The sequence below is a fragment of the Vipera ursinii genome, assembly GCF_947247035.1.
Source record: "Vipera ursinii genome assembly, chromosome: 11".
Taxonomy (NCBI): Eukaryota; Metazoa; Chordata; class Lepidosauria; order Squamata; family Viperidae; genus Vipera; species Vipera ursinii.
This window is the reverse complement of record NC_139524.1, coordinates 12,735,966-12,748,828: the sequence shown is the minus strand read 5'-3', so window position 1 is coordinate 12,748,828 and position 12,863 is coordinate 12,735,966. Positions and strand designations below refer to the sequence as shown.

The 12,863-nt window shown below is 52.6% G+C and overlaps 1 protein-coding gene and 1 long non-coding RNA gene across 3 annotated transcripts in view; one reads left to right on the top strand and one right to left on the bottom strand.

The window, feature by feature from the left end:
- The window catches only part of LOC310645575, a 590,514-nt gene that overhangs the window by 449,527 nt on the left and 128,124 nt on the right, over window positions 1-12,863 (bottom strand). The gene's annotated exons all lie outside the window — the stretch shown is intronic.
- Window positions 10,213-12,863, top strand: part of MEX3B (mex-3 RNA binding family member B) — a gene marked incomplete at its 3' end in the record, with an annotated part of 3,348 nt that continues 697 nt past the window's right edge. Inside the window, exons 1-2 of the mRNA XM_083371132.1 lie at window positions 10,213-10,835; window positions 11,939-12,863. The exon at window positions 11,939-12,863 is cut by the window's right edge and continues 697 nt beyond it. Of these exons, the coding sequence (XP_083227258.1) occupies window positions 10,598-10,835; window positions 11,939-12,863 (1,163 nt within the window). The 5' untranslated portion in view covers window positions 10,213-10,597. The remainder of the gene's footprint in view (window positions 10,836-11,938) is intronic.

Below are 12,863 nucleotides of genomic sequence, written 5' to 3'. Positions count from 1 at the left end.
TCTTGCCCTGCTCTCTGCTGCTTTGGAGAATAAGTCTAGGACAGACGTGTCAAACACAAGGCCCAGGGGCCAGATCCAGCCCACGAAGTGGTTTTATGTGGCCCGCGAAGCCATCCTGGAAACAGTGAGGGAACGGCCCCCACTGCCTTGGCCCTGGCCCAGAGACCCTCCTTCTGCCAGAGATCCCCAGATCTGTCCCACTCCTGCCCAGGCCCCTATAGGCACCCTTGATGCAAATGATGTAGAGCTGGCCACGCCCACCCAGTAGGCCATATGCACTCTAGCCACGCCCACCCAGTAGGCCACACCCACCCAGGCCACACCCACCCAGCCCCCTGAGGGCAACCGCAATGCTGATGCAGCCCTCAATGAAATTGAGTTTGACACCCCTGGTCTAGGAGCTCTGCTTAACAGTAACCATTGTGGTTGAATTTGGTTTGGGAATTACGGATTTTGACTTCATGAGATGTATGGGTTTGCAGCAAGCCATGGCTTAGCACGAAACTTGAGGTAGGACAGCATTGACAATCAATGACCCTATACCAAGGATGGGGAACTATGGCCCTTTTATGACTTGTGGATTTCAACTCCCAGAATTCCTGAGCCAGCCATGCTCTCTGTTGCATTCTGGGAGTTGAAGTCCACAAGTCACGAAGAGGTCATATTTCCCCACTTCTGCCCTATATCATTGCCCACTGTAATGATCATGGAGCAAGAGATGGACCCTGTGATTGGAGTTCATAGAACCAACATCTATCTATTGAAAGTTTTCATCCACTTTTAATCCCAGAGACATCTCTGTGCCCACCGATGAAAAGTGTTTCTCAACCCAGCCGAAATGCTTTGTAAACAAAATAAAGGAGAGGCATTGCTAAAGAAAGCAAAGCTTGGCAGATTTAAGGACCACAGCCTAGATGGATGCAGCTGTTCAAAGGGCGATTTCCAGTTACATGGCACAACCGCTTCCCTCTTTCTGTAAACATTCTGGGCAATGCCTCCAGGGTTAATTCCTTAAGAAGTGGGAAGGCAGTGACAAAACAGACCGGGCATTTGGTTTATGTTTTGCAGAATAAAGTTGCACTCAAACTGCATCCAAAACAACATTGTAAGAAGAGGGTTTGTCTAAGTCTAAGAAAAGAAAGACGGTGCTGGTACCTTTTGCAGTAGCTTCCTAGGTGGTTGGCCTTGGCTATCCTGAAAAAGCTAAACAGGATTGAATCTAACTAGCATTGGGAGGATAGATTGATTAGGACAGTCCCATGGCTATAAACTAATTGGGGATTTAAATTCTGGAGGAAAGCAGCAGAAACCGATTATCAGATAATAAACAGATTATCAGATACTAAACAGTAAATTCTGCCTGGTTAAAATAGTTTTTTTTTTAAAAAAAAATGGGATTCTTGGTTGCTTTTGGATTGCAGCTTCCAGAATAGAGATTTGCTCTATTGGCAATGATAGCAGGGAACTAAAATCCAAAATGTTGGGAACTGACTGATTGATTGATTACACAAAGTCATATCGATTCTTATCAATCACTTAGACCAGAGGTCCCCAACCTTTTGGGCACCAGGGACTGGTTACGTTGAGAGAGGTTTATCCATGGACTGGAGAGTGCGTGGTTTCATGTGCTGCCTGCATCCTGCGGATGGGGTTTTGCTTGTTTGTGTGGACCGGTTGCTGGCATGCCACAGCCCGGTACCGGTCCACAACCCAGGGGTTGGGGACCCCTGACCTAGACTGGTCTTCTCAATGTTGATCTGTCCTTAATGTGGTCTTTCAGATCTTCCAACAATGCCTCCATCATTACTGCAGCTGATTCCATCCTCCTTGCTTCTGGTCATCCTCATCTTCTCTTTCCTTCCACCTTCCTTTCTCATGGTTCTGGACTATTTCTAGGAATTGCCTGACTTGCTCCGATTGAAACGGAGGAATTGCTCAATTGATCAGGTGCCGTGAACCTGCGGTCAACTCTTAAGGGACCACCACACTAATGACTCATCTCACAAAAGGCTTGCCAGCGCGGACTGACTTACTCAAAAACACATTGTGCCAATCAAGCGAATTATTGTATTGCTTGTGTGTTCAATGGTTTTAAATTCTGCTAGCTGCCTTGAAAGTTCCCCAGAGCAGAAAGTGGGGCGTAGAAACGGTGGTGGTGGTGGTGGTGAAGATGTCCTCCCAACTCTTCTGCTTCCTCCCCATCTATTTTAGAGCCCAAGATGCCCTATCTGAGTAGGTAAGCTCTTTCAAAATAAAGCACGGGCACCGCAACAGTCTGCTATTTTTTTGTCTTCTAAGAATACTGATTCCCAGAGCCGTTATTTGAAGATGCTCAGCAAATGCTAAATTGTGCATACCGTGTTTCCCCGAAAATAAGACCGGGTCTTTATTTTATTTCATTTCATTTCATTTCATTTTTTTATTTATTTCATTTCATTATTTCATTTCATTTTATTTTATTATTTTATTTCATTTTATTTCATTATTTCATTTCATTTCATTTCATTATTTCATTTTATTTTATTTTATTTTATTTTTTATTTATTTTTGCCTCCAAAAGAGGCATCAGGTCTTATTTTCGGGGGATGTCTTACTCACCTGTAAGATCTGCCTTGCAAAATGGGTTTTTTCTTTTTCTTTGCTGTTATCCTGGGGTCTCTCCGTTTGGCTGGTTGGTTTCGCTTTGCCTCTGGCCAACTCCTCATTGAATTATTATTTTACAGGGGGAAATAAGCTGCATTGGGCCTGGAGATTTGGCGGGCAAGATGGAAGGTGCTTGTGGGCTCCATGCTGCCTATCGGTTCCATCCTGCCCTCCGGTATTAAGATTTTTTAGATTTAGATTTTATTAGATTTATATACCGCCCTTTCCCGAAGGACTCAGGGCGGTTTACAGGGCATTTGAGAAAGTGAAGGAAGCTGATGCCTCAAAAGGCAGGAGCCAGAAAGCAAATCAGCTTGCAATACAAATGGCAATGCCTGTGTTAAGCAGGATGCCGATGCATAAGGCAGATTTAATCCTGTCTTCCTTGAACATTTCCCTTGACCCCAATGCTACAAGGTGAGGGGGTGGGAGGGAAAACCAACGTTTCCTCATGTGACCTCACCATAATTGGGGCCTAAGTTTCCAGAAACACACTCAGCATTATAATTTATTTCTGGCTTTTCATCTGAAGCCCTGATCATGGGAAACCTGTTCCTGTTTGTATCGCATGCCGAGCAGTCTGTTCTACTCTCTGCCAGGCAACAAAAACAGGAGAGAAAGATCATCACACACAAAGCTTGTTGGTACACTGTTGTTCGTTGCCATCTTGTCCTAGTTTCAGGGCGGTATGTGGGCTGTCCTCATCTTGTCGTGATGGATGCACAAAAGAAATACGTTCTGGACATACACAGGGTCTTCTTCAGTCCTCGTGGTGCTTTTCCTCACTGAAAGCGGAGCTGTGATCATGCTAGCAAGCCAATCCCGGTGACTTTTTGACACCGTCCATACTGGGTTTGATAGCCAACCATCACAGGAACTTACGGCTGCCATAAAAATTATATCGTGCAAATGTGTAACTATAAAAAAGCACTATATATATACTGTATGTGTGTGTGTGTGTATGTATATATATGTATGTATGTATATATGTATATGTACAGTATATATGTATGTATAGGCAGTATCTATTTGTGGAGAAAACTATGATAAAATAATCCATGGAAATCTGCTGAAAAAGATGTCCAATCCTTGATTGGCAATTTCAGGATTAATCTACTTTCTTTCCACAATGGAGTTTTTCCGTCTTTCAAATGGCCCACAATGGGACAATGAATCCACTAGAAGAGATCTTCAAAGAAAAACTGAGTCCAGGGAAACCCTTAGGGCAGGGGTGTCAAACTCGCAATGTCACGTGACGTGTCGCGACGTATCATGACTTTTCCCCCATTGCTGGAGCTGGGGTGGATGCGGTTTTGGCATGATGCATCTGGCCCACGGGCTGGCAGTTTGACACGCCTGCCTTAGGGGGAAATGACATTGGCCAGTTTTTGATTCTGAGTGATATGGACAAAGTCTGTGTTGCTAGTGGGGTGTTTTTTATGCTTTGTAAGTGATTCAGAAGAATTTCAGATGCGCAGCATCTTATGGCTTCAAAAGTCACATTAACTCATTATTAGACAGAAAATAGGGTCAAGCTATTCTCCAAAGCTTGGGAGGAAAGCCATTTTCCTTGGGAGGAAAGCCATGGCAAATCTAGACAGCACACTAAAAAGCAGAGACATCACCCTGTCAACAAAAGTGCGTATAGTCAAGGCTATGGTCTTCCCAGTTGCAATGTATGGCAGTGAAAGCTGGACCATAAGAAAGGCTGAGCGCCAAAGAATTGAGGCCTTTGAACTCTGGTGCTGGAGAAGACTCCTGTGAGTCCCTTGGACTGCAAGGCAATCAAACCGGTCTGTCCTAGAGGAGATCAACCCTGACTGCTCTTTAGAAGGCCAGATCCTGAAGCTAAAACTCAAATACTTTGGCCACCTGATGAGAAGGAAGGACTCACTGGAAAAGAGCCTAATGCTGGGAAAGGTGAAGGGCAAGAGAAGAAGGGGATGACAGAGAATGAGGTGGCTGGATGGAGTCACCGAAGCGGTAGGCGTGAGCCTAGATGGACTCCAGAAGATGGTAAGAGGACAGGAAGGCCTGGAGGAATGTTGTCCATAGGGTCGCGATGGGTCGGACATGACTTCGCAACTAACAACAACATTCTCCAAAGCACCTGAAAGCAGGACAAGAAGCAACGGATGGAAACTAGTCAAGGAGAGAAGCAACCTAGAACTAAGGAGAAACTTCCTGACGGTGAGAACAATTAACCAGTGGAATGACTTGCCTCCAGAAGCTGTGAATGCTCCAACACTGGGGGTTTTTTAAGAAGAGATTGGACAACCACTTGTCTGAAATGGCATAGGGCTTCCTGCCTGAGTAGAGGGTTGGACTAGAAGACCTCCAAATGGCCTCAGCCTAAAAGAATGCAAATGACCAGCTATCTGCAAGGACATATAAATCCTTCCGTTTTCCACCATCTAATTAGAGCTGAAGAAGCTTCTTGGATGATAAGCAGAACGTCTTCAAAGAAAAAATAAGAAAGTCCAGTGGCCTCTTGAAAAAGCACCTTCGGGACAACCAGGACCTGGATGACTGAGAATCTCCATAGAGTAAGACGAATCCAAGAAGAAGACAATGAAAAATCAGCCACTGAGCTATAATACAGGGGTCCCAAACCCGCAGACCGTGGACAAGCATTGGTCTGCAGCCTGCCAGGAACTGGGCTGTGCAAGCAAGCAAAAGCCATCCCATGCATGTATAGGATGCAGGCATCGCATGAAACCATGCCCCGCCCCGGTCCGAGGAAAAACTGCTCTCCATGGAAACAGCCCCCAGTGCCCAAAATGTTGGGGGCTGCTGCTATAATGGAAAAGAAAAATGAATGTATGTGTCCAGTGCATCGCCAGGAGTTTGTCTTGACTTATTTGAAGGCACTTTGGCTTTAGAAATTCGGGATTCAGAAAGCCAGATCCCCACCAGATAGCAGCAAATAATATTCTCCAGCTCTTTTCTTGATATCTAGAATTCTGTAGCCCAAAATTGATATTATACATAGAACAAAGGGCAATATTGACTTTATTTGCACAACGCTAATCTACAGATTAGCCATGCACACTTTAGCCTAGTGTCCTGTGCAAACTCAGCCGGTGCGGTCAATTTACAGTTCAGTATGTCATAAACTCCCAGAAAAAAAATTGGGTTAATTGAGTGCGCCATTAGGTGTATTTATGGTTCATTCGCTTAAATGGAAGAGTTAAAATAAACATCTCTCAAATCCTTGCCTTGGAAAACAATAGGATTAAGAGTGCTTGACTTTGGTTAGATTACACCAAGAAGAGAGAAACAGTGGGCTCTCAAAAGGAATAGAAACCAATCCAGGTCTTTAAGGTATGTGGTTGATTATTAATGTATAGCAAATGCACAATTAGTTTTTCAAAGGAAGTTATGTGAAACATGCTGGAAAATTGGCTGGGTAATACAGGAAAACACATTCCATTACCCTCCTCAATCCACTTAACTGGGGGAGAGGGGAAACAACTGTCCCTCAAGAAGAAGAATATTGCATACCCATTTAAAAGGCATCCACATCAGAGGTCCCCAACCTTTTGGGCACCAGGGACCGGTTACGTGGAGAGAGGCGTTTCCGTGGACCAGAGGGGCCGTGGTTTCTTGTGCTGCCTGCATCCCGCAGATGGGGCTTTGCTTGTTTCTGCGGATCAGTGGCTGGCATGCTGCAGCCCGGTACCAGTCCACGGACCAGGGGTTGGGGACCCCTGATCTACATTATAAAGACGATTATAAAAATTGGCTAGGACTCATAAAAGAGCCAAGGTTGCCTACCCCTGCCTTAGGTGGACTCCAATTTATGTAGGGTAGGAAGCGACTGAGAGCCAAAAGTTTTCTTCTAGGGCTTGAAATTTATGTCTGAATAGGAGATGACACGATGATGGTGATTGTTATCAATAGTGGAGTCTTATGATATGTGTGTATGTGTGTGTGTATGCGCACGCATGTGCATGTGTTTGCTCGAAGGTCAAGGATGCTGAGCTCGTCAGCCGGGAAACTGACACCCCGGGTTCCAGACTTGAACATTGCACAATGGGGTGAGCTCCCGTCCCTTGCCTCAGGCTCCTGCCCACCTAGCAGCTTGAAAGCATGCAAATGTGAGTTGATAAATAGGTACCGTTGGGTGGGAAGGTAACAGAGCGCCATGCACCTCGGGTGTATAGTCAGGCTGGTCACATGACCAGGGAAGTGTCTTCGGACAATGCTCCTTGGCTAGGAAACAGAGAGATGAGCAGCGCCCCCTAGAGTTGGACACGACTGGACAGAGGAGAGGCCTTTACCTTGACGATGATTAGATGGATGGTTGATGCCTTTCCATTCCATATAGCAAACCCACTCCATTTTTAATGTTTGACTCTGGGAAAAAATGGCTCCGAGAAGCACAGATTTGTTCATCTTGCTTTACCCTGTTCGTTTCAGTTCCGGCATTTGTTCTTTTTACAGACAAGGCACTGAACACGTCCAACAAATCCTTCCTCCTTTTTTCCGCACAACAACCCTGCAAGGAGAGAGAGAGAGAGAGAGAGAGAGAGAGAGAGAGAGAGAGAGAGAGAGAGAGAGAGAGAGAGAGAGAGAGAGAGAGATGGGCCCCGAAGTCAGTGTGCGATGATCCAGACCTTCAGCGCAACAACCTGATGGCAGCCCTTTTCCTCCTGTTCCCTCTGATCAGCTGGTGAGGCAGCAGAAAGCACTTTCTTACCAGCTGCACGTTGACATCGGCACTGATGATGTTACCTAGTCGGGTCACGAGACGCCCGCCACAAAAAAAGGCACCGAGCTCCGAGAGCACCCAGGACCCCACCGATCAACCCCGAGCCACAAAGATTCCCTTCTATCGGCTGACGTTTTTGCTCCCCGGGGCCAAATCGGGGGTTGAGTTGTTGCTTTGGGCAAAGTCTCGCGGCTCCGTGCCTCTTCCGCAAAGGAAGCACTTCCATTCTTCCTGTTGCTGCTGCTTTCTCTCCTCAACGATCTGAAGTTTGTTTGGCATTCTAGTCCAATGCTTTTCAACCTTGGCCACTTTAAGATGGGTGGACTCCAACTCCCAGAATTCCCCAGCCAGCAACGCTGGCTGGGGAATTCTGGGAGTTGGAGTCCACCCATCTTAAAGTGGCCAAGGTTGAAAAACACTGTATCTAGTCTTCTCCCCCCCCCCCCCCCACATGCTTCGGGCGCGTGGCGTTTGCCTTTTTTTTTTTTTGCAGACCCCGCAAGGAGTCCACGCCCAAGAAAGAGGGGGCAAGAAAAAGCGTGCAATCGACCAGGTAACCGACGGAACGACTTTTAACCCGGAGGGGGCCCGCGGAGGGCGAGGGAAACAAGAGCCCCCTCCCCTCCTTATTTATCCCAGGAAAGAAGCCTGGGATAAGCCATGGACTTCTTTGTCTAAACTAAAGCGTCTCCAACGGCCCCGCCTCTTTTCTCCTCCTCCTCCCTCCCTCCCTCCCCCCAGCGCAAAGTGCACGTGGCTCCCAGAGGCGGAGCGACACGCACACACACACACACACACACACACTTCGACCGGAGGAAGATGCCACGCCTCCCCGGCGGAGGAGCCTTCCACTTGAATGGGAAGGAGCGCGCGCTCCTTCCAACCCCGTGCGTTAACCCTTTCCAGAACCGCACGGGATGCGATGCGCAAAAGCACGCATGTCCCAAAGTTCATGTCAATGGGGTCGGGGTGGGGTGTGTGTGTGTGTGCGTGTGTGCGCGCGCGCGTGCAAGCCCCGGCGAGGAGCAAGGCTCAAGAGTGCCTTTCGGACCCCGATCTGGGGACGGGGGGACGGGGTTAGATGGGCCATAAGGAAACCTTTCCCCGCTTCTTCGAATGGCGACAGATCCTCCCTTCCCCCCCCCCGACCCCCTTTGTCCTTCATGGCTTGGCATCTTCGCCCACTGCCGCCGCTTCTTGCGCAGAGAACGGGCGTGCGCCTGTGCAGTTGCTGCGCTGGCCGATTGTAAAGGGTGGGTGGACGGGTGGGCGGCCTGGTTTACGTAGGCTCCCTTCGCCGAACGAAGAAGCTGGCTTCTTTCTTCCCCCTGCTAGGGCTTCTTCCTCCCTCGCCGTCTTTGGGGCGATTCTGTACGTTACGCGTGCAGCACGGGGGTCAGCGATGCCACCGGACGGGCCACAGGGGCGCGCGTGCCCAAGCCTGGTGTTTTATTGATGGCCCTGCAGCTGGGAAGTTTACGAAAGAGCGGATGAAAGAATGAAAAGGGGGGGGGGAAAGGCGGGTCTGCCTCGGAAGGACACGCCCCTCTGCCCTGGAACCCTGGGCCAAATTCTCCCCGGAGCCCAGCGCAGAAACTCAGACGCGCAGGAGGCACGCTCCCACCGAGTCTCTCCTCCCCACTCCCGTGCCCCGGGGTTATGGGAACGATCTGAAGCGCGTAATCAAGAGGGTTGAAAGGTCCCCAGCGCCGTAGAGCTCTCCTCCCTCTTCCAAGCCTGCAAAGGATCGGGTGGGTGGGTGGGTGGGTGGGCAGGGCAGCTCTTGTCACCTTTTCCCCGCACGCGGCACCTTTGACATCTGGGTCTTCCCCCCCTCCTCCTCCCTCGAATTACCTCCCTCCCCCCCGACTTGAAAGCACAAGCCCGGCTTGTCCCCCCCCCCCGCTTGGAAGAGAGATCCTGGTTCTTTCTTTCTTTCTTTCTTTCTTTCTTTCTTTCTTTCTTTCTTTCTTTCTTTCTTCCTTCCTTCCTTCCTTCCTTCCTTCCTTCCTCTGCTGCCGCCGAGTATCGGCATGCTCGCCTCCCCCATTTGGGGAGAAAGATCGTGGCGCTCGGAGAAGGGAAGGGAGGGGAGGGCACAGGGCTGGCCCCCTCCGCCTTCGCCCCGTTTGGGGAAGCGGGAAGGGCCCTGCCCTTGCCTGCGCCGCGCAGACCGGTAGGGCTGATGCCGAAGCGCCACCATAAAGCGCCAAGGAAGAAATCTCCGACGCCCGAATGGAGACAACAAAGAAGAGTAGCTTTTTCGCTCGGGGGCGGGGCGGGCGCCCTGCCGCCCGCCCCTTTGGTTCTGGGTTACGCCAATGGCTGCGCGGAGCGGTCATGGCTTGCGCGGGCGCACTCCGTCCCTCCCCGCCCCCCCCCGTTCCCCCCCCCTGCTTTTTATCGGTTCTGGGACTCTTACGCTGCGGCGCTCTGATTTTTTTCCCCTCCCCCTTCCTTCCCCCCCCCCGCGTTGTCTGGCTGCAGCAGAGGCTCAGACAGAAGAAAGGAGGAGGAGGAGAAGGAGAGAGAGAGGGAGGGGGAGAAGGACGGGGGGGGAGAAGAAGAAGGGAAAAAAAACGCTGAGTGGTGGCTGGGAGGGGCTCCTTAAAGAAACGGTGCCATCGCCGGGCATTGTGGCCAGCGAAAAACTCGAGGGGGGGGGAGGACGAAAGCATCGCCGCGCTTCCCTCCATTCTCTGCACGCCACCTCCCTCCCTCTCCTCTCTTCCCCCCCCCCCGCGCGCCGGGCTGGCCAGGAAAAAAAGAGAAAGCTTGGGGTGGGAAAATCGCATGGGGGGTGTTTTCTTGGAAAGCGTCTTATAAACCGGACTGCATTGGAAACAAGGAAGGAAGGAAGGAAGAAAGAAAGAAGGCGAGATATATAGATATAGATATATATATTTAAGGCGCAAGGAAACCAGAGTTGGGGAGAAGAAAAACCCAGCGATTCGGGGGAGAGGCTGCTTGCCATCTCGGTCAGCGTCCAGGATTTGCTCTCCGAAGCAGGCGCGCTCGTGCGCCTCCGCTTTCTTTCCGCGCTGCCGCCGCCGCCGATGAACCGGCCACCCGCCTTATAGCTTCTTCCTTTGTGTCTGATTATTTTTTTTTTGGTTTGGGGAGGGGGGGCGCGTCTTTTCCTCCCCTTTCCTCCTCCTCCCCCCCCGCGCCCCCGCTTCGAGAGCAGAAAGGAAAGGAAGAGGGAGGCTGCGATCCCCACACGATCCAGCGGGACTAACCATGCCCAGTTCGTTGTTTGCGGACATGGAGCGGAATGGGAGCGGCGGCGGCGGAGGAGAGACCCTGGATGATCAAAGAGCCCTTCAGATCGCCTTGGATCAACTCTCCCTCCTCGGCTTGGATGGCGACGAGACGGGCTCCCTTTTCGAGAACGAGCCGCGCAAAAAGAGCGTGAACATGACCGAATGCGTCCCGGTGCCCAGCTCGGAACACGTCGCCGAGATCGTGGGCAGGCAAGGTGGGCTTGCGCGGCTGTCTTTACTTGGGGGTGTGTGTGTGTTTGTGTGTGTGTGTGTGTGTGTGTGTGTCAGCGCGCGCATCCGTGGTGGTGGCGGCGGTGGCGGTGAGAACCGGGGAGAGTTGAGCGGCAGGTCTTCCGCCACCGCCTCTTCCAGGTTTTGTTCGGCCGGCGGTGGGCTCGAGAGGGGAGCTCTGGCTCGCCCGCCGCGGAAAGGAAGGCTGGGCTCGGCGGGCGCCCGCTCGCAACGCCCCCCTCCCCACCACCGCCACCTCCTTTCCCGCGGCTCAGACAAAGAAAAGTGCAGAAATGTGGCGGAGCCAACATTGGCAGCCAGATGTGTTTTCGACTCGCTTAGCGGCAAGCAACCTCTGGCCGTTCAAATCAATTGCACGGGGAGGGGTGTGTGTGGGGGGGGGAGAGAACGGGACGCTCCACCCAGCTCGTGGGTTGCTATTATTCGGCTCTTGGACACGCGCGAGGGGGGGGGACGCTTTCCCTCGCAAGCCACCGGGACGAACCGCGGGGCGGCTCTGGCGGGCAATCCGCATTGCCAATGGGGGTCCCTGCCGAGAGAGTTGGGGCCGGTGGCACTTGCACCTTTTTGGAGAGGTGACCCACACACTTCCGGATGCGTCTCTTAGCGTTTATTTGTCGGTTCGTCCCTCGTTTTCGGAGGGGTGAGCGAGCGAGCGTGCTACTGTCCGCGGACCGGTTGCGGGCTCCTCTCGCTCAGCGTTGCCGGGCGAAGAGATGGAGCGGGGGGGGTGCTTACTGTTTTTTTTTTAAATTTCATTTATTTTTTTGCTCCGTTGGTTATTTTCGCCGAAGCGCCCGTCGGTGGCCAATGGGAATAGCGGCGAGGCGGAGAGAGGGGCGTGTGTATCTGGGGCTGATTTTCTCCTCCTCCTCCTCCATACTCCGCGGCCCCCGAGGTGGGGGGAAACGGAGGGACAATAGCTTGGCCGGGTGACAGGTTGCATCGCCGTCCCTCTCCGCGCGTCGCCCCCCCCCGCCCGAAATGGAGGTGTAACCGGCTCTTTTCTCCCCACCCGTTTTCCCTCTCCTCCCCTCCCTCCGCCATCCTCTCCTCTATTCTCCAGGTTGCAAAATCAAAGCGCTGAGGGCCAAAACCAACACCTACATCAAGACGCCGGTGCGGGGGGAGGAACCGCTCTTCGTGGTAACGGGCAGGAAGGAAGACGTGGCCATGGCTCGGCGGGAGATCATCTCGGCGGCGGAACACTTCTCCATGATCCGCGCCTCCCGTAACAAGAACACCGTCTTGAACGGCTCGGTGCCCAGCCCGCCCAACCTGCCCGGCCAGACCACCATCCAGGTGCGGGTGCCTTACCGGGTGGTGGGCTTGGTGGTGGGCCCCAAAGGAGCCACCATCAAGCGCATCCAGCAGCAGACGCACACCTACATCGTCACGCCCAGCCGGGACAAGGAGCCGGTCTTCGAGGTGACGGGCATGCCGGAGAACGTGGACCGAGCCCGGGAAGAGATCGAGGCTCACATCGCCATGCGGACCGGCGGCCTGATCGAGCTGAGCGACGACAACGACTTCCACGCCAACGGCACCGACGTGGGCTTCGAGCTGGGCGGAGGGGGCGCCGGCAGCCTCTGGAGCAAGCCCACCCCGCCGCCCCCGCCGCCCTCCTCTTCCTCCTCCTCCTCCTCTTCTTCCTCCTCCTCCAGCAGCATCACCCCGACGCCGGTCCGCAAGCCCTTCTGCAGCTACCGCAACGACAGCTCCAGCTCGCTGGGCAGCGCCTCGACCGACTCCTACTTCGGCGGCGGCGGCGGGGGAGGCGGCAGCGCCCGCTTGGCCGACTACAGCCCTCCCAGCCCGGCGGCCGGCCTGGCCTTCCCGCACAACCGCGGACCCGCCAGCAACGGCTACGGCGTCTACGGGGCCCCCGCGGAAGGCCTGGCCTCGCCCGATTGCACCGAGCTGCCGGCCTTCGATTCCCCGCCGGCTTTCGACCTGGCCCCGGCTCCGCCGCCGCCGCCGCTGATGTGGTC